Here is a 27,700-nt window from a genome sequence, read left to right as displayed (position 1 = left end):
TAAATTAAAAGCCACTTCCAGAAGCACACAACATACCTCTTAAAATTACTGATCTTAAAACTTCACCTTTTTTAAAGGTTATAAGCTCTCTGCAGTGGCTACGACTGCATGCTTGATTAGTTTGCCATACACGACTGAGAGTTAGTTTCCCATGTGGTGGGAGAGAAACAGAGGGAATATATTTCAGGTCAGTGACCTTTCAGAGTTCTGACCAAGAGTAATCGACCTGAACCTGAACTCTTCCTCTCCCCAAGAGGATGTCAGACCTGCTGAGTACTTTCAGCATTTTCTTTTCTGATTTGTAGTGGTTTGCTTTTCGATTTAAGTCTCTTCTGTGCTCCCGTTTCTGCTGCTGCTGTCCAGATGATCAAGCCGAGGTGGATTTTGGAACTAAATCGAGATTGTGGCAAATTACAGGATCCAACTGAGAGTACCTGGCTGTGTTTCGTCTGTCTCAATCTCTAACGCTTTGCCTTATTTACACACCCGAAGCAGGTCTCCTGCCTCTTGGCTTTTGCAGTGTTAAATGGTGAGCAGTTGGGAAGCAGTCTCCGCCTCTAAAGGTTCTATCCTGGAGCTGAGGTTTGCAGGTTATAAATAGCAGCTCTCTGGGTTGCAGTGTTCGCTCGGAGCTGCAGGATCCCTGCTCCCAGTGTGTGTGCGTGTCTCCTGGCCGGACAATGCATTACCTTAGCTGGCTGTTCCTCGCCCCGCTGTTAGTCCTGGTGACAGCAGCTCCTCGCTGTCCCAGTGGCTGCCATTGTCTGGGGGACCTGCTCCACGTGGTGTGTGAGAACAGAGGACTGAAGAAAATCCCAAGAGTTCCCAACAAAGTCCGGCTCCTGAGTCTGCAGCAGAACAACTACCCCATCCTCCCTTCCAATGGCTTCAGCTCCATGAAGGGCCTGGTTTCACTCCATCTCCAGGACTGTCACATCCGAGAGATCTCCCCCAATGCTTTCCGTGGGCTCAAGAAGCTCGTCTACCTGTACTTGTCCAACAATGAGATTAACACCATCAGGCCAGGTGCCTTTCAGGACCTCTCACAATTGACCTACCTCTACATGGACAACAACCGAATCAGTGAGCTTGCCAAGGGGCTGTTGAACCCGCTCAAGAGCTTGTTCCTGCTGCAGCTCTCCAACAACAGGATGCACCAGATCAAACCGGGCACCTTCGCTGGCGCTAAAGAACTGCGGTGGCTCCACCTCAGCGGTAATGACATGACCACCATCCTGCCCGGCGCCCTGGATGATGTTGAGAACTTGGCGACCCTTCACCTGGACAAGAACAAACTGAACAGCTTCCCGGCAGCGGCCCTCAGCAAGCTCAGGGTGGTCGAGGAACTGAAACTCTCCTTCAACTCCATCAGGACCATCCCTGACAATGCATTCCGCTCGTTTGGAAGATACGTCGAGCGTATGTGGCTCAACAACATGGGACTGGAGAGGGTAAGATGGTTTAGCTGGTTGTGCCGCTAGCACTGTACTCAGGGATAAGTGCAGTTCCAGGGATAGCCCGTTTGGCCAGATTCAGCGCCAGCTTCTGATTATCAAGAATAAAGTCTTCTGTGAGGCTATCCTGTAAGGGTTTGAGGAATCATGCTGGTTAAATCCGCTCACCGAGATGACTCGGATTTTACTCACGCATTGAGTGCTGGGCAACGAGAGACCTAACAGTGAAACAGTGTGGCTGGCAGAGACTCTTGCTGCAATCCTCACACCATTCCATATAACAGATAGGAAACAGGTGGGACATCTTCCAACTCATTTATTAAGGTATTCCCCATCAATCCAAAGAAATTGCAAAGGCAAAAGGGAAAACACAAAATTATCACATTGCAGAAAGAGGCCATTCAGCCCCTCCTGTCTGTTCAGGATCTCTGCATGAGTAATTCACATAGTGTCACTCCCCTTCCTTCTCTTGGTGACTCTGCACTTCCTTCCTTTTCAGTGAACAGTCTAATATTCTTTGAATGATATGACTGAAGCTGCCTCCACCACACCCTTGAGCAGTGCACTCCAGACCTTAACCACTTGTTGCACAAAAATAATTCTTCTCATATTGCTTTTGCCAACTATTTTAAATCAGTGCCTCTGTGTTCTTGATCCTTTCATAAATGAGTATAATTTCTTGCTATCCACTCTTTCCAGACAGGGCAGGAGATTGTAGACTGAATAATCAATCACTCCAAGCGATTTGGTAACTGTTTGTACCCCTGGGCTAGCCAAGGACTGAAGAGGAAGAATTTTGGACTAGAACCTTTGTAATCCTTTCAGGTGATATTTGTTTAGTCCACAGCTTGTGGTATCACTGTGCTGTGTTTTGTAATACAAAGCTTCTCAATTTGCAATGTCAGTGGCTGGATAGAAAATTAAACAATTTAAGTTTGCAGCAACAACTTTTTTGTTTCTGGGATGTGAGTGTCTCTAACAAGGCAAGCATTTATTATCTGTCACCAACTGCCTTTGAGAAATTAGTGGTGAGTTGCCATTTGTAGGTACATTCACAGTTTTGTGAGGGAGGGAGGTCCAGATTTTTAACCCAGTGAAAATTAAAGAATGGTGATATTGTTCCAAGTCAGGCTGGTGAGTGACTTGGACAGGAAGTTACAATGATGGTTTTCCATATATTTGGTGAATTTTTACTTTGAGATGTGACAGGTTTGAAAGGTGTTGTTGAAGGAGCCTTGCTAAGTTGCTGCAGTGCATCTTGTAGATGGTACACACTGCTAGCACGATGTGTCGCTGGGGAAGGGAGTGAATGTTTAAGGTCATGAATGAATATCACTCAAGGCATGTTTTGTCCTGGATGATATTGAATTTCTTAAGTGTTTTTGGAGCTGCACTCATCCAGACAATTGGAGAGTATTTGATCATTCCCCTGACTTGTGGTTTGTACATGGTGCACAGGCTTTAGGGAGACAAGTGATGTTACTTGCTGAAGAACTATCAGTCTTTGACCTGTTCTTGAGCCAAAATATCGATACGCTTGGTCGAGATCCATTTCTGGTCATGGTAAGCCCCAGAATGTTGATAGTAGGGGATTCAGCAAAGGGAATGTATTTGGGATATCATGAGAAAATGGTTTGGATTCTCTTGTTGGAAATACTTGTATGGCACAAATGTTACTTACCACTTTTCAGTCCGTGCCCAAGTACAGGTCAGATTTTGGTGCATGCAGGCACAGACTGATTCAGTATCTGAGGAGTTGCAAATGATACTGCTCACTGCACAATCATCAACAAATACCATCACTTCTGACATTATGTCAGATGGAAGGTCATTGATGAAGCAGTTGAAAATGGTGGGCCTAGGAGCCTGCTCTGTGGAACTAATGATGTTGTGGAGCTGAGATGATTGGCCTCCAACAATCAAACTGTCTGCCTTTATGTTATGCTTGACTCTAACCAGTACAGAGTTTTCCCCGATTTCATGTTGCTAGGGCTCCTGATGTCACACTTGACCACATACTGCCTTGATGCATTTCCAATGACACTTTCCACTACTTTGCAGAAAATTGAGATTGGAGTGATGAAACAATAGTTGGCTGGATTGGATTTGTCCTGCCTTTGCAGACATGTCATTCCTGGGCAAATTTCTACTTGTTGGGTAGATGTCAATACTGTAACTATGTCTAGAGCACAAGTCTTCAGTATCACAACTCGCATCCTGTCAGGACCTATAGCTTTTGCTGTATCTAGCATATTAAGTCACTCCTTAATATAATATGGAATGAATCAAAGTATCTGAAGACCAGCAACTGTGATTGTGTGGATCACCGGAGAAGGCTGAAATGGACCAGCCTTTTCTTTTGCACTTACCTGCTGGGTCTTTCATCATTGAGGATAGGGATAGTTTTAGAACTTCCTCCTGATTACATCTATCTGACATTTCCCTGCAACCAGTTTTCTACAAATTGTACTCTATCACAACTGCTTTTATCAAGTGTGATTAATACCTTAGAATGTAGGATTGGCATTCCTTCAAAGAATTCTTTAAAACTTCCTGGTAAACTTCGAGTTAATTTTTCAGGATCATCAATGTAGTTGTCCAATGGTTTGGTAAATGCACAATGCCAATGACTGGTTTCTTTGAAGTTTGGTGCCAGGTTTGCACTGAATGAGTGTGTTTCAAATGGCACAATATTGAGGCAATGAATTGGCCTCAGTACCCCAGGATGTGTAAAGGCAAATAATCACCCATCAAGCTTCCTGCTCACCATCATTTTCCCTTTGGCACACGTTCATGAGTAGAAAGGATGGTATTAAGCTATACTTCAGATCATAGTCAAACAGTCTGCTAATGCAATGTGAGTTTTTGTATGAAATTATTTGCTTTGGAGGTCCTTGGAGGTTTTATAAAGTTGAGCCTAGCCGGTGTCAGTCCGTTTGGAACAGGGAAGAACAGTGACCTTAAAAAGGAGACATTTTAAAGAAAAAGAGTTTTTGAGTTTATACTGTGCCTTTCATAATCTCAGGACATCCCAAAATGGTTTTCAGTCAATAAAATACTTTGAACTGTAGTCACAGCTATAAATTGGGATACATGGAATCCAACTGTGTACAGGAAGGCCCCATAAACAGAATTATAATAACAAATGAATAATCCGGTTTTACTCATGTCGTTTAAGAGATAATTGTTGACTAGAAGACAGAAATGTACTCGCTTTAAAAGAATGTTCTGGAATTCATCACTTCCACCTGAGACAGGACACTGAGAGGTAGCAACATTGCACTCTGAAGAGTCCATTGATAGCCACCAGTCTGGCCACAAAGGATTAGCAAACTGTCTTACTGTGAACTGCCAAAGTTTTTTTTCCTAATTTATTATAAATGTTTCAAACTAAACAAATAAATAAACATTTCTCCGAATCCAAGTCTTTCAGGAGACTGTATGGATGATAAACATATGACACAAATCCAGCTCTATGCAGCTTCATTAATGTCCACTGGGGTCTGTAATAAGTAGACCATTGAGTGGTGTGTGTTCCTGAAAGAAAGGCAACATTCAGGCATGTTTCTCCATGCTGAGGTAGATATTTGCTGCCAGGCACAGTCATGGGGTTTATTTGAACTATTCTGGATTTACTCGAGCATACAAACACAATTCACTCTGTGAACAGAATTAACACTGTTCCAGATTACATTCAGACTGGATTTATTCTACATTCAGAGGTAAAGAACCACCTCTGCTTTTGATAACCTGTTATTTTCAACCCATTTTAATATGACAGCTCAAAGCCTATAAAAAACTGCTCAAATGCATTTTGCCTTATAAAACAATTTGCACCATGATAGTCAACTTGCTATTCCATATCACCTGGTGTGGCTCAGGAGCCCCATTCTGGTATAGCAAAGAAAGACCTGGATTGAGAAGGTGCACAACTCACTGGCCACTGTTTTCGCTGAAGCCTTTTGTCATCCAATACATGTTTTGTTTCTGCTCACTTCTTTGAATGACCTTCCAAATAGTCACCCTCCTGAAGTCACAGTCATCAGCGATTGTCTCCCAGTTGTCAGTGCCAGCGTCCAACATTTTCATATCTCACTTGCAGGTATTCATGACCCAGAGACCAGTTCATCACATAGGAGGTCTTTAGGTATATGACTATCATCCATCTGATGAATGTGACTGAACCAGTGCAGACATTGCTGGCTTACACTTATGAAATTACCATGCTCTAGAACATCTGAGGTGCTGACCTTGTCCTTTCAAGAAATGTTCAGGATATGTCTGAAAAAGTGAAGGTGTAAACTGCTTAGCTTTTTCTCCTGCCTAGTTTATGTTGCCACATTGTGGAGGAGATGCTGATAGGGGAGGTTTGGTAGACTCATGGTTTAGCATTCTCAGTTAGGTTTTTGCTGTTCCACACTCCATTACTCAGCTTAGACATAACATTTTGTGATGTTTGTGCTAATTTCAGCATCATGTCACAGCTTGCTGGTGATAGTAGAACTTAGAGATGTGAAGCTAATAACAAACTCATGTGTCACATTGTCAATATAGCAGTGTGGCAGCATCCTGTTCCTGATATTGAAGTTCAAACCAAAGCCTCCACAAGTGTGAGAAAGTTTGCCTCTTTGCTGAAAAAACTGGTTCTTGACATGTGTTGCATCACCAGTGTAAAGCTGTTCTCTGATGAGGACTAGCCACACCTTTGGATCTCAAGTGAGCAAGAATGACAAGCTTTCTATCAGGCCTGGTGTGTAGGTAGACACTCTCAGTTAATGACCTGAAGAGAAATGACAGCAGTAAAAAGAAGAATATGCCAACGATTATTGGTGCCCGAGCAGAATCCTTGTTTGACTGCAGTGCAGATTTCGAAGGGTTCCAATGTCATCCTATCATTAGCTGACCTTACCAATCAAGTTGACAAGAAGAAATGACATCACACTGAGCAGCTTCAGCAGGCAATCTTCTCTACAATAATAGATCACCTCTGCTCATAGGTTCAAATGCCTTAGTGAGATTAATGAAGATAATTTACAGTGATCTCTCTTGTTTACAGCATTATTCTTGAAGGTACTGGGTTGAGGAGTTCATGTAAATTGTAGATCTTACAGTTCTGAAACCCACTGGAATTCAGGCAGATACATTCAGGCAGGACCTGCACTCTGACAAGAGCAACACAGGCAAACTTTTTTTTCCCCACAATGCTCAACAGGGCAACACTCCAAGAAGCATTGCAATTGCTGCAATTGCTTTTGCTTCCCAACTACCATCCCCACCCCCCAGCCCCCAACCCCGCCACCCTAAACCCACATCCTTACAGCAGAAGCTGCAAAATTCTCACTGATGTTGCAGGAGTATGGTTTCCTATGCTTGCTGAGTTGAGGTAATATTGCATCAACACCTAGCGCATTGTCCATCATAAGTGAGTCAACAGTTTTGCTGAACTCTTCCACTGTGAATAACCAGTTTTGTTTTTGTCAAGCGTTCCTTAATCAGTGTTCTCCATACAATTCAGTTCAAAGTAATGTTCCATCATGTCTTAAATTGTTTACTGCAGTTCATGATGACCTTACTTGTCTTTGGTTTCAATGAGCCATTGTCTTTGCTGATGAATTAGTTGCTTTTTTGACCTAATCATACACATATCTATGACATTCCCTTGTTAAAGGATATCTAAATATTCTTGTTGAATTATCACTGAGAGCCACTGGCAAATGACCTTGCAATCTGTTAGACTTCAGTCTGAGTGATTCGTAGTGCATTCAGTTTTGAGAGATGATGAAAAAAGATACATTTTGTTGAGATTATTTCCAAGAAATACCAATTCAAGGGCAAAACCAACATTTATATTTCTGTGAAAAGAGATGTTGATTGGTTGACTGTGATTTGTGGAGAGATTGCCACGGAGAATGCAGCAGTTAATGATAAAGCGACAGTGGCAGGCCAGGTTTTGCCATTATTTTAAACCAGACAGTATAACTTTGATTGGTCAGGGCTTTGCCCTGAGAAGTGAGCCAGCTGTTACCTATTTTATTGAGGTGAAACTGGCGCAGTGTATGTACATATTCTTTCTGTCATCAAAGAACAGAGCCTTGTGTTAATATACATATTAATAACAAAAGTCAATGAACTGTTGGTTTATATCCAGGTAGATATTATGACTCATGTTGATGTTTTGAATGGAAACATTTAAAATGTTTCATCCTAAGCCCAATACACACCACGCATTGATCTCTATCACATTCAATACTGATAGCTGTGTGTCCTGAGAATACTGTTCAGAAATTGACTTCTGGTAATGATCAGCTCCAGCTGGTGCCATTTCCTGGTTTTGAACATCTCTAGTACACTTGGAGGTGTGGTTTGTTCTGAAAGGTGTTAGTTACACAAAGCTCATGAGAACAGAAAAGCTCAAGAAAAGTTTCTCACCATTCTTATTTAGCTTTCTCAGGCCATTATCTCTGAGGCAGAAGGGCCATACCTGATGGTCCTTACTCATTGTTGCATTGAAATTTTCTGACCTGTAAAGATATTCTGATATAAGGATTGTGCTGGTAGCAATGTCAAGCTCCTCATAGAACTTGTCTATCACTTTTGGATTGGATCACAGCTTTGAAGCACAGATATTCATGAGGTGAGCTGCGCAATTGAGTTGAAGCAGTTGGAGAGAACTTATTCTTAAAATATTGTTAGAGGGATCTACCATTGAGTGTAGTGAGTTCCTTATTACAAAGCCTACACCTTGCTCGTGCATTTCCTCTGAACACTTCTGCTGCCAGATGTAATGTTTTAATGTAATGTGTAATGTTTTTCTTTCAGTGAATCACTCTCGGAGAGCTCGTCTCTTGTAGGGATGCTATTTCCATGTTCAGCCTCTCAAGTTCCATGTCGATCACAGATGCCTTGCGTGCGTTATCAACCAACTGCAAGTCATCTGTCAATCCTGTCTGCACATGGTCCTGACGTTCCAGCTTGTCAAAGAGATGGCATCTCCTTTTTCTTTTTCATTGTTTGTTTGCTGGTGTGATGAATTCCGTCCACTTATTGAGCACAGCCTCAAAGCTCCAAATACCTATTGAAGCTGGTCAACTGTGGAAGGTCAGCATATTATAGGCTGGAGGCTTCTCACCTAATGTAGTGGTGGTGGTCAATGACATGATAGTTCCGTTCACCGTCTGGAGCCATAGTACCCATTATGTAAGGTTGGGTTTATCACTTGTGACTGCTGTCTCTCACTTTGTGTTATTACAACAAAACTGCAGTGGCCTCTCCAGGGTAGAAAATTTATTGAGACTCTGGATTGATCATAAAGTTAGCCTCCAAATTGAGTATAAAATAATGTAAGGCACAACGTTTGTTCTGAACTGATTGCAGGAGTTTCCAGAAACAATGTCATAATTAGACATTAGTTTGCCTTCCTGTGCTTCTTTATGTTTTAGGGTTTCCGCCCTTAACTATAACTTACATCTGTAAAGCAGTTTCCCACTTAATTCAGATAGTTCTATTGTGAGGGCAATAACACTGATATTGCAGGATCAGTCCCCATACTGAGCAGGGTGTCTGTCCCAACTGAAATAATACTGAACTTTTATGACAGTTTTATACATCCATCAGATCAATATGAAGTGCTGATGGTGCAGTGAAGGGAGATAGCATGCTTTCTGTCTTTGTGTGCCAATGTTCTTCTCATTTTCATTCCACACTGCTGGCTAGCAGCAATGCAAAAAAGACAGCAGAATATCTGTAAGTCTCTCCCTGTCAGTGCACAACCTCTCCATCAGCAAGTTTTCAGCTGTCCCTTTGCATAGTGCCGTATGGAAACTGGGTCACTTATGGCCCAGGCTAAAACTTCAGTGGAAAATAGAGGAAGTTTGATCCCCAAATATAGAAAATGGACTTCCAGTGGCATGTGGATATGCCCTGATACTCAAGAGCCACATACCTACCTAAGGGGAAGTAGTTTTACTCAAGAGTCTATGCATGTAATTATCCTGTCATGTTTGCCTCAAGGAAATTTGATTTCAGTTGTGCATCTGTGTAAATATGAAAGTATGACTCAAAACACAAAACACATTAAAGTTCTGAACTGTAAGAATCCTACAGAAATATGTATCACGTTAGGTTCAAGATCTCACTAATTGCAATACCTGTTTATAAGATAGTGAGTGAACATCACGGAGATCTTTGAAGGTCAAGCTCCATATCTTCACTAATGTGGTCTATTACCCTTCATCGTCACACATATAGAACTGAGGGGGCAAAGGAGACCAATCCTTTTTTACTGATGTTAGGGGCTGATAATTTGTCTGAAATGTAATGAAGTTATCAAAATGTGCTCCTACCTCTATTTGTTTTTATTTCTCCCATTCATTTGTGCTCAGATTTTCTCATCACTGCAACACATAAGAAACTAAACGGAAAATAGGTCATGACTTATTCCAACCCCCTTCCACTCTCAACTTGGGAAGGCAATTATACAGTGATCATTGTCACTTCACTAGTAAACAAGATTGATGTTTTGCGTAAATATATATTCAAATGCCACCAAAATTTGAAAAAAAAACAAAAGATTCTGTCAGTTTAGCATTCCTCAAGCTCAGAACAGGAACTAATGGCATTAAAATTGAGACTTTGGCACCTTCCTGTTATATTAAGGTAAACGTGTGGAGGTTAATGATAGGTATTGCTGCTGACCTGGTGAAATCACCTAACATTGGATTTTTAATCCTTATTTTCTTCCTTTCCGTTGCACCCATTTTCCTACCCTGCTATGCCTTTGGGAGTTACCCCCTTCCATGGTACTGTGTAGAAAACAAACTCATAACATTTGAACCAATCACTGGGGCCAGTAGATTGTATGCAATACAGCAACAGACGGACAACCCAGCACAATTAGGGTTTGACCTTGTATTTCCCCCTTTCTGCCAGTTCCAGACACAGGACACTTAAAAATATGCAAAAGATATACCATTTATTGAAGGAACTTAATTAACTTTTGAATGAAGAAGCACCCTCATGTCCTTCTACTCTGAACAACAGCAGGCATCCAAGATAGAATTTCAGTGGAAAATTCCACTCGCTGTGACTTCACACGAAAGGGCAAGTTTTATAGCTTCAGTGCTATAATATAGCCAGTGATTGCAAGCAGTAGTCATAGCCAAAACTGAAAACAGTTGAGAAAATTGTTTTCAGATTTTCAGGTCAGGTTTTGCCAAACTGAAACATGAAGACAGAGGTGTTACTGAGGTCTTTGGATTAACTCATTAGTTGCTGAATTTTATTCCACTTATGAGCATGATCAACTCATGCATACAGTTTCATTTTACTCACCTGAAGGTTCTGGGGGACAATTGAATCATTGTGAGTATTATCAGGTACCCTTGTCAACATGGCCAAGTTTAACTCAAAATTGGACTGGGGATACTGGCAGACATTTTAGTTACATAGGATTCCACAGATCGTCATTTTCATTCAACATCCACTCTTGCCAAAGTGATGGAGTTGAAGCCCGACTTGGTGTTCTCTTCTTTCTGGCTCAGATGTGTAGACAAATTGGAAGTCAACAGCAGACCTGATTCAAATGGACTCAGTCAGCACAGACTGGAGATAAAACTGGCTGTCTGCAGGTTTACACTGATTAGTATTAGCCATGACCTTCAATCAAAACCTCATCACAATCATTAAATAAAGGTCAAAATTAATGCATGTCCAATTTTCCTTCTTTAATTACTTATTTAATGGGTAATCTCAAGGTTATGGCCTTTACTTGAAACCCAGTGATCCAAAGACACAGTAGCAAGTTGTAAAAAGGACCTGAATGAATCCGATCATTTGGAGGAGGGAATAATAAATATTGCCAAATTGTTGTAGAAACCCAGGAATTCAACAATATCATTTATGAGGAATAATCCCAACCTCCATCTACCTGGTCTGACCTATAGGCAACTGAGAGATATGAGGAATGGGAAATAAATTAATCTAAAATGCTCTAACTGGTACCATTGGTTATCCTCCCTTCATCCTGTTCCACTCTATTTCATGGAAGCTGAAATCTCTGTACTTCCATAATCCCTCAAATCTCCAAGCTAAATATTCCTCCTAGCAACCTGGCATAAGCAAAAGATTATGCTGCTTCAAAAGAAATGTAAATCAAAACTTCTAATCACCAATTAAACATTGAGGTTTGTTTTTGATAATAAATATTACACACCGTGAACATTTGAGAAATTTCATTTAGTTTTGCTTGTGTTTCTGTGCTGATGATAGTTGTCAGAACTGGTAGCGAACATCACTGTGCTCCATCCTTTTGGTGTCCAATGGGATAGCAGGATTGACATGGCAGAGTCTACTTAGTGAAGATTTACTTCATATTAGGAATTCCTACACTTACTGGCTGTAAGTAAATTCCAATTCTACAATCCATTCAAGAGCTCCTGTTAATGTGATATTTGACTAGGTTGAAGAGAGAGAGCCTCCTTCAGTGTTGTTCAGAATAAGGCATCAGAATATTTGTAGCCTTGTGTCCTGCTCATATGCGGCCCTCAGTTGACTTACTGCTCCATCTGTCTCTGTGCCTCCGCTCATGGCCTATGGGTTTCCCACTATCAAGGGTGGCTAGAAAGGTGGACAATCAGAATCCACAAAAGAAATGAAATGGTCTTATTCAAATTGAATATCTGAATGGGATTATTGATCCTTTATTTCCTTTGTGTTCTTCTTGGGTTCTTGGGATGGTTGGACTTTGTTTGGTATTGATACACTGTGAGATGACATTACCGTAATTAGGAACTCACTGTTTGTGGGCAATCAGGCACATGCCCATGTCCTGCCACTGTGTATTGTGGCAACCTGAGACTAGTCCTCAGGTGCAACACTAGTTGGGCCTTTGACGAATTATTAGTCCTCCTAACATAAAGCGTTCCTATTGGTCCCTACCTCTGCCCCCAAATATAAATTTTAAACATCGGTGGGTTGATGTTCCTCAGCCAGTGCCACAACAGCAGCTTAGGTCATCCATGACCTTTAATAATCAAAGTTTAATCTTATACCATACATCACAGATGCCATTCCCATACTATCAGGCATTACAATGCTGTCTGACAATACTTCACCACGTCAGCATTAATCATTCCAACAGTCTATCAGTATTACATTGATGTATAAATAGAAAGCTTACATATGCGACTGGAGTAGGTTGATTGCCATTTCTCTGGAGATATCAGCAGTTTTACACTTTAAGCAGTTATGTTGGTTAATTGAATTTTTAAAACTATTCTACACAATATGCACATCTTTGAAGAAGTAATTACATGAATTAAATGAAGTCTAACTAAACTGTTGTGCTTAGTTTTCAGATGGAGCATTCAATGGCGTCACCGGCCTGTCAGCCCTCCACCTGAATGACAACAAACTGGAAACTCTACCTTCAAACCTCGTCTTGACCAAAATGAAGAACATGACTCTCTCCAACAATCCCTGGCATTGTTCCTGTCCACTTGCTGCAGTACGAAGGTAAACTATTTACTAAGTCCAGCTCCAAATTCCTTTTAAAACTAACCTTTGAGTAAGTGTCCAGATTTCTATATATTGCACATTTGTGACTATATGGGACCTAAGGTGGCTGCATGGTAATTGTTCCTCCCAGAGAAGTTTTATTAACCAGTCTGTATTAAATATAATCACTTGCCTTCCTCCTTACTACCATCTCACATCCAAGCCATTGGACATTTCATTTTCTCAGATTTTTCATGTCTTCTACTCCACAGTTAAGCCGTCAGCTGTTGAATCTTTAATTTGTAGAAACAACTCAGATGAGTCCCCAGGCTTCTCCATAATCACTGCCATAAATTTTAATCAAATAAGCTTGACCACAACTGAGACAATAAATGCTAAAACACTCACCATTTACATTGCTTCTGCTAACTTCTCTAGTTCTCTAGCAATTGCCACTCTTCCAGTCAGTTCCTCCTTACAGAATGCAACCATTTCAGTTTTGGTTTGTAATAAGAACAAAGAAAAAAGTAACAGTAGATCACAGGTACAGGCCTTTCAGACCACCAAGACTGTACCAACACATGATGCCTTTTTAAACTAAAAACCTTTTGCCTTTACGCAGTCTGTATCCCTCTATACCCGACCTATTCATCTGTCTGTCATGATGCCTCTTAATCATTGCTATTGTATCTGCCTCCACCACCTCCTCTGGCAGTGCATTTCGAGAATTTACCACCCATTGTATAAAAAAAAACTTGCCTCTTACGTTTCCTTTACCCCCTTTTCCCTTAAATCTATGTCCCCTAGTAATTGACATTTTTACCCTGGGAAAAAGACTCTGACTATCCATTCTATCCTTGCCTCTCATAATTTTGTAAACTTCTATCAGGTCAGCCTTTATCCTTCAACATTCAAGTGAAAACAAACTAAATTTGTTCAATCTTTTCTCATAGCTAATACCCTCCAAACCAGGCAATATCCTGCTAAACTGTTTCGGCAATCCTCTCCAAAGCCTCCACATTCTTCTGGTAGAATGGTGACCAGAACTGTATACAATATTTCAAATATGTCCTAACTAAACTTCTATACAACTGCAGTATAACTTGCCAATTTTTATACCCTACTCTCTGACTGATGATGTCAATCATGCCATATGCCTTCTTGACCACATGATCCACTTGTATTTCAGCAACCGTAGACCTGTACACTTAGATCCTTCTGTATGTTGATGCTACTGAAGCTTCTGCCATTTACTGAAAATGGCTCTCCTACATTAGATCTCCCAAAATACATCATCTTTCACTTGTCCAGATTAAAGTCACTTGCCATTTCTTCACCGATATCTCCAGCCTGTCCATATCCTGCTGTATTGTATGGCAATCCTCATCACTATCCACAGCTCTGCACTATCTTTGTGTCATATGCAAACTTCCAATCAAGCCACTTATATTCTCTTTAAACAATAGGGGTGCAAGCACTCATCTCTGTGCAACACCACTAGTCACAGACCTCCAGTCAGAAGAACACCCTACCACTGCTACTCCCTGTCTTCTATGACTGTAGAAGTTCTGTATCCATTTTACCAGCTCACCACAGATCCCATGTGGCTTCACCTTTTCTATCAGCCTGCCATGAAGGACTTTGTCAAAGACCTTGCTAACTTCCTCAAAAAACTCAAGCAAGTTTGTGAGACATGACCTTCCTGCTCAAAGCCATGCTGCCAATGCTAATAAGTCCATATTTTTCCAAATGTGAGTAAATCATATCCTTAAGAATCTTCTCCAATAATTTCAGTAGCACTGACATAAGGTTCACTGGCTTGTAATTTCCTGGATTGTCTCTGTTGCCGTCTTAAACAAAGGAACAACATTTGCTGTTCTCCAGTCCTCTGGGACCCTTCCTATGACTGAAAAGGATATAAAAAGATTTCATATAAGGCCCCTAAAAATTTCTTCACCTGCCTCCCTCAGGGATTCTGGGATAGATCCCATCAGACCCTGGGGACATGTCTACTTTAATACTTTTCAAAACACCCCAAACCACCTCCCTTTTTATAATGACATGCCCTAGAATGTCAACATACCCCTCCCGAGATTCACCATCTACCATGTCCTTCTCCTTTGTGAATACTGAAGCACAGTATATCGTACTGAAGAATCTGTACCTATGTACCTTGTACCTAAGATGGCACCGTAAGTGGTGACTTGTGAACTTTTCACTGTACATATTTGAATACATGTGACAATAAAGCTAATTCATTCATTCAAGTATTCATACAGGCCTCATCCACTTCCTCTGGCTCCAGGTATAAATTTCCTCCTTTGTCCCAGAGTGGACCTACCCTTTCCCTAGCTACTCACTTGTTCCTTATGGATATATAAAACACTTTGGGATTTTCCTTAATCCTGTCTGCTTTGCCAGTCCATCACCTCAGAGTCCTACTCAAAACAACTGTATTCATGTAACACTGTTTTAATTGCAGAGTATCATGATTACACGAAGGTGAAATTGTGAGAACACTTTGACCTTAAAATGTGGAGTGATTCTCAAAATACACTCAAGTTATGTTGCATACATAATAGGATAGATGCATCATTCAACACGGTTCAGAATAACAAAGCAGTGTGAGTTATATATAAGCTGGAAAATTTGTCCCAAAACCTAATTATGTTTGCATTGAAACTAAAGCAAAGAGGTATGAAGGAGAAAATGGAACATGAGCTAATTTCAATGGGATGAAGGGAAGTTAGGCCTTATCAATGTATTAGAAAAATATAATTTGACAGGGACCTAACACTGAGAGGGGCTTATTCAAAACAGAGAGGAAACAACACCAATGTTTATTCGGTAGCTTGGCACAGACAGAGAGATACTGGATTAGTGGTGCTGGAAGAGCACAGCAGTTCAGGCAGCATCCAACGAGCAGCAAAATCGACGTTTCGGGCAAAAGCCCTTCATCAGGAATAAAGACAGAGAGAGATGTGTTGCACCTATTCCTCACCTTTTAGAGGAATGTGTTAACCCCTTGAATGTTGTGACTTTATGGACCAGACACAAAACAGACTTTCTTCAAGTGTAAAAATCAAAAGACAGTATAAGTGTTTTCACAACACCCAAAATGTAATTACAATAACACTCAATCCTCACACATATTTAGTACATGCTTGCACAAGAACAAATGATTTCTAAAGCTGTAACATCCACATGTATTAATAACAGAACCAGGCCACTTGTGCACACTGTCCTTAAGATTATGTTTGATTTTTAAGAGCCAAACGACTTTTTTTGATTCTCCGAAGACAATGGAAATGGGAGCATTTCTGGCTGTTTCAAATGAAATTGCAGCCAAGCTCCTGCAGTGAAGAAATATAATTTCGCAAGTCAACAAATTAGCCCCTCTTCTGTGTCGAGTATGACTTTTGAGGAAGAACGCTTCCTTGTGCTCAACAGAAAATAGCTTCCCTCTAACCTGCAAATTACAGACTAACCTACTGGGCAATCTTTGCTTAGTACACTGTTCTTTCATAAGAGAACAAGTCATGGATAATAAATTGCTGTCTCTGTTCTCCATACCTAGATGGATGGATACTAGCAGGATTCGTCCAGATGGTGTCTGTGCTTCTCCAAGTCAATACCGTGGTCAGCAGATCCGGGAAACCTCTGCCTTCAGAACTTGCCCAAGACGTGCAAAGCGTAACAAAAAGAATGCACTCTGAGCAGGTATGTGAGAGACTTGGTCAACACCATTAAAATGGATGCTTTCTAATTTTACTGCACAGGAAAGCTCCACCTTTACTCTGAGTTAATAGACCTCAGGCTGGGTGGTGTAATGGATGCTGTAACTGCAACCATAAAACGTTAGAAATGTTACAAGACAGAAAAAAGGGCCATTTAGCTCTTTGTGTTTATAGCAGCTGAATAAGATAGCCACCAATTCTAATTCCACTTCCAGCACCTGGTCTAGCCTGTAGGTTACAATGCTTCAGATGCAGAACCAGGTTTGTTTCAAATGAGTTGATATTTCCACTCAGCCAAACTGGGCAGTGAATTTCACACAGTCGCTATCTCCATGGTGAAAACATTTTTCTTTCTACCCCTTCTAATCCTTCTAGCAATCATCTTAAATTTGTTACTCTGGCAATTGTCTTCTCCACTTGGGCAAACAGGCCTTTCCTGTCCATGATATCCAACCACGTCATTATTTTGGATTTAATGAGGAAACAACCCTCTAAGGAACAGTTTAAGGAAACAACCCTCGCACATCCAGTCTTTCCATGTGCCTGCAATTTTTAAGCCCTGCCAACATACTCTTGAATCTTTTCTGTACTCTCAGAGTGTTGAACCCTATCTGTAATGTGGTGTCCAGACCTGTACAGAGAAGTCCTACTGTCATCTAACCAGTATCTTGTATCTTAGCATTACATTCCTGATTTTGTATTCAGTACCTTGCCCAATGAACGGAAGCATCCCATATGCCTTCTTTATCATCTTATCTACTTCCCCTGCCACCTTCATGAACCTGTGGACATGCACTTCAAGGTTTACCACTTTGTCTACACTCTCAATCCCTTCCCATTTATTGTGCATGTCCTTGTTGTGTTTGCCCTTCCTAAATGCATACTTTGAGATTTTGTGTCAGAAGAATCTGCAATTAGATTTGAAAAGTTATTTGTGGGTCCAGTAAGGGCCATTATGTTTGTTTAGTGAAAACATGGATAACAGTGGGCAGAATATCCTCTTACATTGTTATAGTTATGTCTCAATTGGTAGTACTCTTGCCTTTTAATCAGATGATTGTGTGTTCAAGTCCCACTTCAGGATTTAAGCACAACATTCTGTGCCATCACTTCAATTCAGTTCTGAGGGAATGCTGCATTGTTGAAGGTGTGTCTTTCAGTTGAGGAAACTCAATCAAAGTCTCTCAAGTTGATATGAATTATTCCACAGCTCTCGATCAAAGAAGAGCAGGCAGTTATATGTGCCAATATTTATCCCTAAATCAATATCACATCACTGTTTGTGAGAGCTCGCTGTGCACAAATTGGCTGCTGCTTTCCTTACATGACCACAATAATTGCACTTCAAAAGCATTTCATTGCCTGTAAGCATTTTTGGACATCCGGTGGTCAAAAAAGAAGCTAGGCAAATGCAAGTCTATTTTCTTTCAAAATGTCAGGCAGGTAGAAATGCTTATTCCAAATAGCTTTTGGTCTCTGTTCAGTCAAGGAGGGAGGAGGACAATAGTGAGCTATCATTCTGGCATTTGCAATCTTGCAGTTCTGTTCCACTGACGTCTGGCAATGCAACAGTGAAGTGCAAACCTGTACCTGGAGACTGGATCAGGTCTGGATGGGGTATGGCTCAGCCAGTGTGGACACTGGATCGATCAGGATGGGGTATGGCTCAGCCAGTGTGGACACTGGATCAATCTGGATGGGGTATGGCTCAGCCAGTGTGGACACTGGTTTGGCCTGAGTGGGGTATGGCTCAGCCAATGTGGACACTGGATCGATCTGGATGGGGTATGGCTCAGTCAGTGTAGACACTGGATTGGTCTGGATGCGGTATGGCTCAGCCAGTGTGGACACTGGATCGGTCTGAGTGGGGTATGTCTCAGCCAGTGGAGAAAGTGAGGACTGCAGATGCTGGAGATCAGAGCTGAAAATCAGTTGCTGGAAAAGCGCAACAGGTCAGGCAGCATCCAAGGAACAGGAGAATCGACGTTTCGTTCCTGAAGAAGGGCTTGTGCCCGAAACGTCAATTCTCCTGTTCCTTGGATGCTGCCTGACCTGCTGCGCTTTTCCAGCAACACATTTTCAGCTATGTCTCAGCCAGTGTGGACATTGGATTGGTCTGGGTGGAGTATGTCTCAGTCAGTATGAACACTGGATCAATGTGCTTGGGGTATGGCTCAGATGTTTTGGACTGGCTAGGGATATGGGCTAACCAGTGAGGGGGTGAGGGAATGAGACAGTCTGACTTGACATATTCTCTACAGCCAATAACTTGCTGAAACTAAATACCAAGATTAATATCTGGGTGAGATGCTGATTCATTGTTAAAGCCTGTGGAACTTGTATCCACAGAAACTATCAGGGATGATTCCATAGACTTAGCCTGTAGTTCTTTGATTTGAGAAGGTTGAGGGGTAATTTGGTTAAAATTTTGAAGGTGGTCAAGGATTTGAAAGGATTGATAGGGAGAAAGTATTTCCTCTGTAAGAAAAACCCAAAACAAGGGGGCATAATTTTAGTAAGAGAGGTGGATTGTTCAGGAGTGAAATCAGGAAGCAAGTCTTTATACAAAAGGTAGCAAAAGGTTGGAACTCTATCCCCCAGAAGACTGCAGATACTCAGGAGCAACTGGGCTTTTAAAGGTGAAATCAGCAATGTTTTTGTTGGGTAAAGATATCAAAGTGTGTGCAGCAAAGTTGAGCAAAAACAGTTTTTATAGATCATCTATGATTTACTAGAAATGGTAGAACAGGCTATAAGTGGTGAGTGTCCTACTGCTGCTCCTCTAATGGAAGAATTAGCACCAAGTTGTGGTACCTATTTGCTCAGAGGGATGTTCATCCCAAGTATAGTTCCCTGACAAGTTTTGTTTCTCCTATAGGTGGTGGGAATGTCCGTCCTGGAGACTGACTCCTCGTTTGACAATACCAACTGCTGACTCCTCACAGCCACTTCCCGCACACACAGAAGGAATTTCTCAGTCACCATTGACAGTAATCGTGAATCAGCTACAAATTCCTCATAGCTTTGAAGAGCACGTAACGGATTGCAGCTTCAGCACAGCGATACCTCTTCACAGTCGAAGTGTGTGCACTCAAAATTCTCAGCGCTTAGAAACAGCAACGAAAATCGAGTAGCTAAACATAAAAATGGGGCAAACACGCTTCTAACTAGAAGCATCTCTTCCAAGTAAACATACACAGGCTTTGTCATGATTACTGTATTGATATATATATATTCACATATATATTTATGTATTCATATAAGACATTTCCTGGGACCTAGATAATCTGTTGGAGATACTTCCTTCCAACCTTCCCTCACCCTTTTATTATTAATATTAACACAGTTAATATTACACCCTACTCCTCCATTGAAGTACCTTTTCAGTAGAGGGACAAGTGCATTGGGCCAAATGGTTCTTACCGATTCCTAACAAATACATTCAAATGTCTTTTGAAATTATGACAAATGACATGTTCCCAGTGCTTGTTCTGCCAAATTATTTTATAATTTACTGTCTGATTTGAACTAGATTTGCTTAACTTGCCCGCTCACTTTCCATTCCCAACCCTAGAGTCACTTAAATATGATTGTAGACTATATCGTGGTCTCATCTTGTTAGCTGGTACCCAAGGGACATTACATTCAATTTTGATCCATAGTATTTACAAAGACAAAATATAATGGGTAAAGAAGCAAAAGGTTTTTGAGTTGCCTGCACTAATGCATCACCAATGTTTCAATGTTATATTTAAGCCAAAATAGGGTAGGGGGAAGGATGAATTCTGGATAAAGCAGTATTTGTGCACTTAGCTCTTCTGCCTCTTTAAAATAGCCCTGTATAAATGAGTTTCAATGGTGTGCAAGTAAGATCCAATGCACCAAACTACTCCAAGTTGGCAATATCTCTCAGTTAGGCCAGAAGGTCTGGTCAGTATCAAAAATGAAAATCTTTTACCCTTCATTAAGCCTAGTTTGGGTCATAACTTGATCCTAAAACTATGATCCATCAGTTAATACCAAAGTGTCATATCCTGATTATTAAAAGAAAAGTCTATTATTGTATTGCTTTAACTTTATTTTCATGGAATGACATACTTCCAAGGTAGAGGGTGAGTTAGCTGAACAGCTAGTTTGCAATTCAGAGTAACACTGATAATGTTGGTACAATTTCTGCACTAGCCAAAGTTATTGTGAAAGCTTCTCCTTCTCAACCTTTCCCCTTACTTGAGGTATGGTGACCCTCAGAGATTAAACCACCACTAGTCATTTCTCTGTAATGAGTGAGCATTCCTATGGTCTGATAGGACTCTGGTGATTTTACTATTTTTTTCAGTTCTTGGATAGCTTGGTGGGGAATTGAAGATTATTGCAACTGTGCATTGCAAGCCAGAATCTGCAGTACGCAGCCATCAAACTAACCAATAACCTCAAGTCATGTCAAAATTTGCTGATCCAAGTGACCAAAAATGAAGTTCTCAATTGTCTAGCCATACCTCTATCCAGCTTATATAGGCTAATTCTTGAAACTCTGTACCCCTAGTGAATTTTATAAGTTGAGCAAACTCTGGCCACATTCCCAAAATTATGCTAAAAGATTTTACGAACCCAGGAGAGCCAGAACTCTCATTCTCTCCTATTCAGAGACCATTGACTGCATGTCTGTGAAAGAGACCAGACAAAGGAAGTTAACAGATCATAGCCGATAGTTTAAACAGCTTGAAGTCCTAGTACCTAATTGGATAATCCTAATTCACCAGCAGGTTTATGACTTCATGAATTTATTTCATCAATTTAGTTCACACATTCAATTGTGAACTCACCTTTAGCTTTCCATCTTTTAAAAAAATTCAAAGACAGTGAGCATTGTGGGTGAGGTACTCACTGCATTTCTAAGCAATGCACTGTGTGTACAACCTATAGTCTTTGGCCCCCTCCCAGTATTCCAGCCTTCGCCGCTCAGGCACCATGCTGTATTTATATTTTTTGCTGGATCATATCATCTATATGCTTGGGAAATTTGCCTCATTGTGGCTGGATCCTATTTTGAAACGTTTAGATCAATTATTATCAGCAACGTATAATAACTTCAGATCAACAGGAGTAACGATTTAAACAACTGATGCTGAAGGGTTGGTGTACATGACTACAAGATCCACAAATACCATTTTGGCCATTCCTTATGTCCGGCTAATTACATGCAGCATTACATCAATTGTCATATCATTGACAGACTCTCATTTATGGATACTAGGTATCCCTTTTCAGATTGCCCAATGTTCACTGAACTTCAATCTGATGGATCCTGCACCCAAGCAAATTTACATAAAGTCAAAGAAAAAAATCATCACAGAACAACAGAGAATGGCTTCAAGTTGTTGCTGTGTCTTCAAAGTGAATGGAAAAGAATATGATACTAAAGATATATCAGCAGCTCCCAAACCCATGAACCTGAAGGGCACCAAAGATAAGCAAACACCACCCTACTATTCCCCCTCCAAAACATATTGTATGCTGTCTTGGAACTATATCACCATTATTCACTGGTGCTGGGTTAAACTCCAACAGTCTGGCTGTACCAACACCACATGGACAACAGCAGTTCAAGGTGACTCATCACTATCTTTCAAGAGCAACAAAGGAAGGATGATGAATATTAGCTATACCATTGATATTCACCCAAGAATGAAGATAAAATATTGCAACAGTCGAATTGAATGAGCAGCCAGTGCAGTAACTGAGAGAATGAAAACATTGAACACCAGTATACCACCCTCCGAATCCTACATTAAAATATAAATATGGACTGAACCTGTCCTGGGCATCTCTAATATTGCCTCCCTCTGGAGTAACTCATCAGCATCCTGGTAGAACAACTTGCAGGTAGTTATGAGCTGAAAGTTCATGAGCACACTGCCTTTAACTAGCTCACAACCAGACATGCATCCTCCCCTTTGCAGTTATAATATTTAGAAGGTTCACAATTATCTTTTTAAAAAAGAAACCCTTATTGATGAGGGAAGTACCATGGAGAAGCACAGCGATTTTAATCTCAAGGTGTGTCGCATGCTGCGAGGGGTTGCTATAATATTTTATCTTCATGCTGTATATAAAATGTTAGTAGAACCTTAGTGCAGGTCACTCTTAACATAGCCCAAGAGAGATTATGGGCCTTAAAAGGATGTCTCGGGAGTAATTTCTGCTGCCAAGCTGATATTCTCATCTCCAGTAAGTGTGAATTGCTGAGCAACTCTTCTGCACTTTACTTGCTGCATCTATCAATAAAAACATATTTTCATATCATTTGGAAGGGATCTTCTCATGCTTTATTTATCAATAGTTTCCTCCAATGTTTTTGTCTTGAAAGTATTAAGTCCTATTGGGACTGGCATACCAGCAAGTGACTGATAGTCTTCATAAGATGAGAAGCTAATTTTAGTTATATAGTTGACCAGCTTGGTGGGTGGGTGGAGGAAGAGAAAGGAGTGTCACAATCCAACCTTCACCTCAACTTGTTGTCCACTAATTTTTGCAATGGTTAATGACCAACAGCTACCTTGATCTTATCCTTCATCCCAGGGATAACAGAGTCAATTATCACCACCAAATTATTGCCTGGCTCTGACTAGTTACTTTGGTATGGATTTGTATGATTCCTTTACCAAACAATCGGTGAAAGTGGCATTGGGGTAAACGAATGCAACAGGTTTAGTTCAGATTTAAATGAAGGTCTAGTTTTGACCATTTCCAATCTACATTTTGTCCAAAGGAATTAAAAATGAAGCAGCCCACAGGTCAGCCACTTGAATAGGCTGCCAGATCCTGACTGGCAATAAAGGATGCCCCAAATCATTGTTGATATTTCAGCCTAATAAATTCGAAGTCTTGTTTTGTTGCATGTTTGGTATCACACTTGCTTTCTGTTTTCATGACTTGGCCACATATTCCCATGCACAGGTTCATTTTGTTACATTACAAATCAAGAGTACAACTTGGCTATGAATATGATTGGGTCAAAAAGGACCTGCTTGCCTCTCAAGACTTGACCCACACACAATGGTGCTTGAAACATCCTGACTAAGCACTAGGTATACTGTAAACTTATCTCAGGCAAAAAAAACCCCAGCAAAACCAAGTCAATAAAGTAAAGATACTCTGGACTAGGCTTTTGAACATCCCAGCTGCCAACAGGGGACATCATATGAGGAGGTCACATGATCAAGACTGTTCTAGAAAGACTCTAGCCTTCTCTAAAATTACAATCTCTGCTTCTGTCAAGAACCTATCTAGCTCCCTCCTGAAAGTGAAGCAAACACTGCCCATCACAGCAGCCAGGGTACATTCCAGTGGCTCACTACTTCCTGGGAATAGATGATCTGCCTGATATTCCATCTATTCTTCTGAATGCACATATGAAACTTGTCAATCTGTAAACTAGAATAATCCATCAAGTTTACTCTGAATTGGTTATGTCCACCCAAGTGACCATCAGGCAGTTTAAACCCATGTTTGCTTCTAGCAGTTACTCCTGCATCACATTGAGTCAGAAACTGCAACAATATTATTTATTTTTAAATATATCCGTACTAACTTAAATATCAGACTGCCCCCTTGCATGCCAACCTGCAAACCCTCTTTCAGATTTCATTCCGATTCAGACCCTGATCACCAACCTCATTAGAGATAGCACTAACCCCACCAGAAAGACACTGAAAAGTATACTACTGTGCCAAAAGTGCACAATCTAGTCAGAAGCAATGCATTTAAAAGTTCCATCACATGGAACCGATAAAGATTTCAACAATACAAAACTTTGCCAGCAAATTTATACAATCATTGAAAATTTGTATCTTGTGCTCAAACTTATCGTTGTCCTTCAAGTAAAGCATTGCCTCATCTTTGAATTTTAAAAAACTCTCCCATCTCAGTGTTTGGCATTGCTAAAGCTGATGTCAAATAAAAGAATAGAAGTAGGCTATTTCATTCCTTGAGGCAGTTCCACCATTCAATAAGACCATGGCTGGTCAGATTGTAACCTTTTCTGATACCCTACTATGACCCTTGACTCCCTTGTGGACCAAGGCTCCATCTGACTGAGCCTTGAATATACTTAATGACTGAACCCCTACTGCGCCTTGGAGTAGGAGAATTCCATAGATTAACTAAACTCAGAGAAGAAATGGGAGACCAATTACTTTGAAACATTGATCCCTAGTTCTAGTGTCACTTACAAGAGATAATATCCTCTCAGATGATTATGTGTTTCAATCTTATTCTTCTTGACTCCAGTGAATATAAGTATGACTAGCTCAACCTTTCTTCATAAAACAACCTTGTGAATGTTTTATTAACATTCTTAACATTCTTAACAGATAATGCAAACATACCTCCTGTTAAATAAGAAGACAGAGTAATCATCACCATCAAGCTGTAACAAGACTTATATACTTATATATTCCGTCTCCCTTGCAATAAACCTCAACATTCTAATTGCCTTCCCAATTACTTGTTGTACCTGCATATTAACTTCTTGTGATTCATGTTCAAAGGCATCTGGGTCCCTCTATACTGCAGAATTCTGCAATGTTTTTCAAGTTAAAAATATTCTACCTTTCAATTTATGCTGCTCAAGTGGCTAATTTCACGTTTTTGCCGCAAGATTCAAGAGTAAGAAAGTAGCAGACCCTTTGGGACAGGTCAGGTTCAAGTGCCAGACATGTGTCTTAGTTATTTTTAAATAACATGTTATGATATATATCTGGTGCAGATGGGACTTGAGCCCAGATTCGTAGGTGTTGTGGCTCAGAGGCAGGGGACACTACCACTGTGCCACAAGAACACCACCGCTGTGCCACAAGAACACCAGTCATGTGTCATTTATGTCTGAACCATCTGATTTAATTTATTTTTATATATGGCATTGTCAACTTCTGTCCACTCACTTAACCTTTCTATGCACCTTTGAAGTCTCTGTATCCTCCCCACAACTTACTTTCCTACCTATCTTTATACCGTCAACAGGTGTTGCTACTCATGAGCTTCCAATTTCCTTCAATATTCAAGGCAAGCGATTTCAACTGAAAGCTCATTATTTACACAAATATCACACTTTAACATGAATAATTAAGGCAAAACCAGCTTGATCGGCTCTTCCAAATCTTTAAACAAAGAATGATCAAGATGCCAAACTTCTCAACTCAACATATAAATCCTCAGAAGCAGTCAGGATTGATGCATTCAAATTAGACCAATTCTTTCCAGAGAATATTTTGGGATACAGTACATCAGACATTTGAGACATGACATGGAGTGAGTTTAGTGAGATTGGGAAGAGCACTGACTTTGTATCTATGCTTCCCAGACTCTTCATCAATGAGATTTTGCCCATCTAATATTTGGATCTGTTGAAGACCAATTGTTTTGATAACTCAAGATCCCTATTATCATTGAATTGTGTAATTACCAGGTTAGTAGATGGAGCTTGGTCTTTTTTCATCCAGCAAACCCAATGTTCAAAGTTACATTTAAGCAATTGACAATTCTCTGAGGTAATGGAAAAATATCATAATTACTATCACCAGAAAACAATCAGCAGCATTTCTGAAATGTACATTATGGGAAACCCCATGCACAGTTCAGAAGTTTGGGTGAGAAATGGGAATCAATCAACCTATGATGTCCACCTAAATTAAACAAACTACATCACTAACCAACTTTTGTAGAAAATAGATGGGAACATAATTTGAAAGGTACTCACAACAAATTCAGTGATGTTCATTTCACTTTGGATTTTCCTGGCCACTTCAACAGGACATGAAGCACCAGCAACGACTGCTGTTGAGGGAACAGGAAAATAGGTGAACAGCAAGATGAGGCTAAAGTAGATCGAAACAAACAAGGAAACGTCAGTCCTCATTCATTATCACCTCTGCAAAGCTCATCTTATTATAGCAAAGCTCAGATTTGAAGAGATACTAAATCCTGAATCAAACTTGGAATTTCAGAAACATAACAAGAAAATTTACCTTTCTGTTCTGCTAATCAGTTGTAATAAAATTCACTATCCATAAATCTTCAAACATGGTAAAGATTGTTATGAAATTCATGGTTTGCAAGGCCAGTGGTAGAAGCATGTTCTGGCTATTAGCAGAACAAATGATTTGTCCAATGATGTGTTGGATGCACTAATCCTGTTTTCAGGGCTTGTACTTTCAGGGTCAGATCCAAACTGAAAATAAAACTGAAGATTCAGGTCTCTGGGGCAGGAGTTTCCAACTTATGGGTAACTACCCCAAGTGGAGTCATGGTATGAAATGTCGAGATTGCTTTGTTGCTTACCCGTTTAGAACTGAAGCCTTTATTTCATATTAGCTCACCTCATTCTTGTTCTCAAAATGTATCGCTTCATACTGCTCCATAATAAACTTCCCAGTATTACTCGTCATTTCACTAGCCTATCATTATTCTCCTCATAGATCACAATACAGCTGTCTCAAACTATCAGTCAGTACCCTCTAACATCCTGTGTTACAACACTACTGATGTTAATCCAGCTTCTTCACACTTTTTCAATAATTGCTCTCATCATATTGCCCTGTATTTTTGGCTGTATCTTCGTGCATGTTTTTCTAGTTCCCTCATAATGCTACACAGCAACTCACTTCTTTAAATGAAAAATTTGTAAATTAGTTGAAATAAACAGAGAATAAACAGTTGATGTGTTTATTTGAGATTATTTGAAATGAAGAGTGCCTGATATTGTGCTTGTCAAACACACATAGTACAATCAGAAACAGCTCCTGATTATGTAAAACATTGGACACATACTTGAAGCAGAATCTGTGCAATGAGATGCTGTTAGCATTCTCAGACCAGTTAGACAAGAGTAACCTTCATAGTTATCAATGAAAACCTATTCCAATTTCCTTAGCAACCCCCACCATTTTGAATTCATCTAGAACTCACTACAACTGGGTGTCAATGGTTAACTGAAGAGACTTCTCCTGCTCAATACAA

General features: G+C 40.4%; 2 protein-coding genes across 2 annotated transcripts in view; one reads left to right on the top strand and one right to left on the bottom strand.

Annotated features, from left to right (window-relative positions):
• acsf2 (acyl-CoA synthetase family member 2) overlaps positions 1-27,700 on the bottom strand; it is a 177,175-nt gene that overhangs the window by 65,140 nt on the left and 84,335 nt on the right. The window contains exon 10 of the mRNA XM_072558419.1: positions 26,442-26,518. Coding sequence (XP_072414520.1) covers positions 26,442-26,518 — 77 coding nt within the window. The remainder of the gene's footprint in view (positions 1-26,441; positions 26,519-27,700) is intronic.
• On the top strand, positions 617-22,959 carry chad (chondroadherin). Its single transcript, XM_072558420.1, has 4 exons — positions 617-1,451; positions 12,802-12,965; positions 16,525-16,667; positions 19,563-22,959. Exons 1-3 carry the CDS (start codon positions 681-683, stop codon positions 16,661-16,663), a joined length of 1,074 nt encoding a protein of 357 aa, XP_072414521.1. The 5' UTR covers positions 617-680; the 3' UTR covers positions 16,664-16,667; positions 19,563-22,959.

This window comes from Chiloscyllium punctatum, chromosome 39, assembly GCF_047496795.1.
Source record: "Chiloscyllium punctatum isolate Juve2018m chromosome 39, sChiPun1.3, whole genome shotgun sequence".
NCBI lineage: Eukaryota > Metazoa > Chordata > Chondrichthyes > Orectolobiformes > Hemiscylliidae > Chiloscyllium > Chiloscyllium punctatum.
Note: the sequence above shows the minus strand (reverse complement) of the source record. Positions and strands in the feature narration are given on the sequence as shown.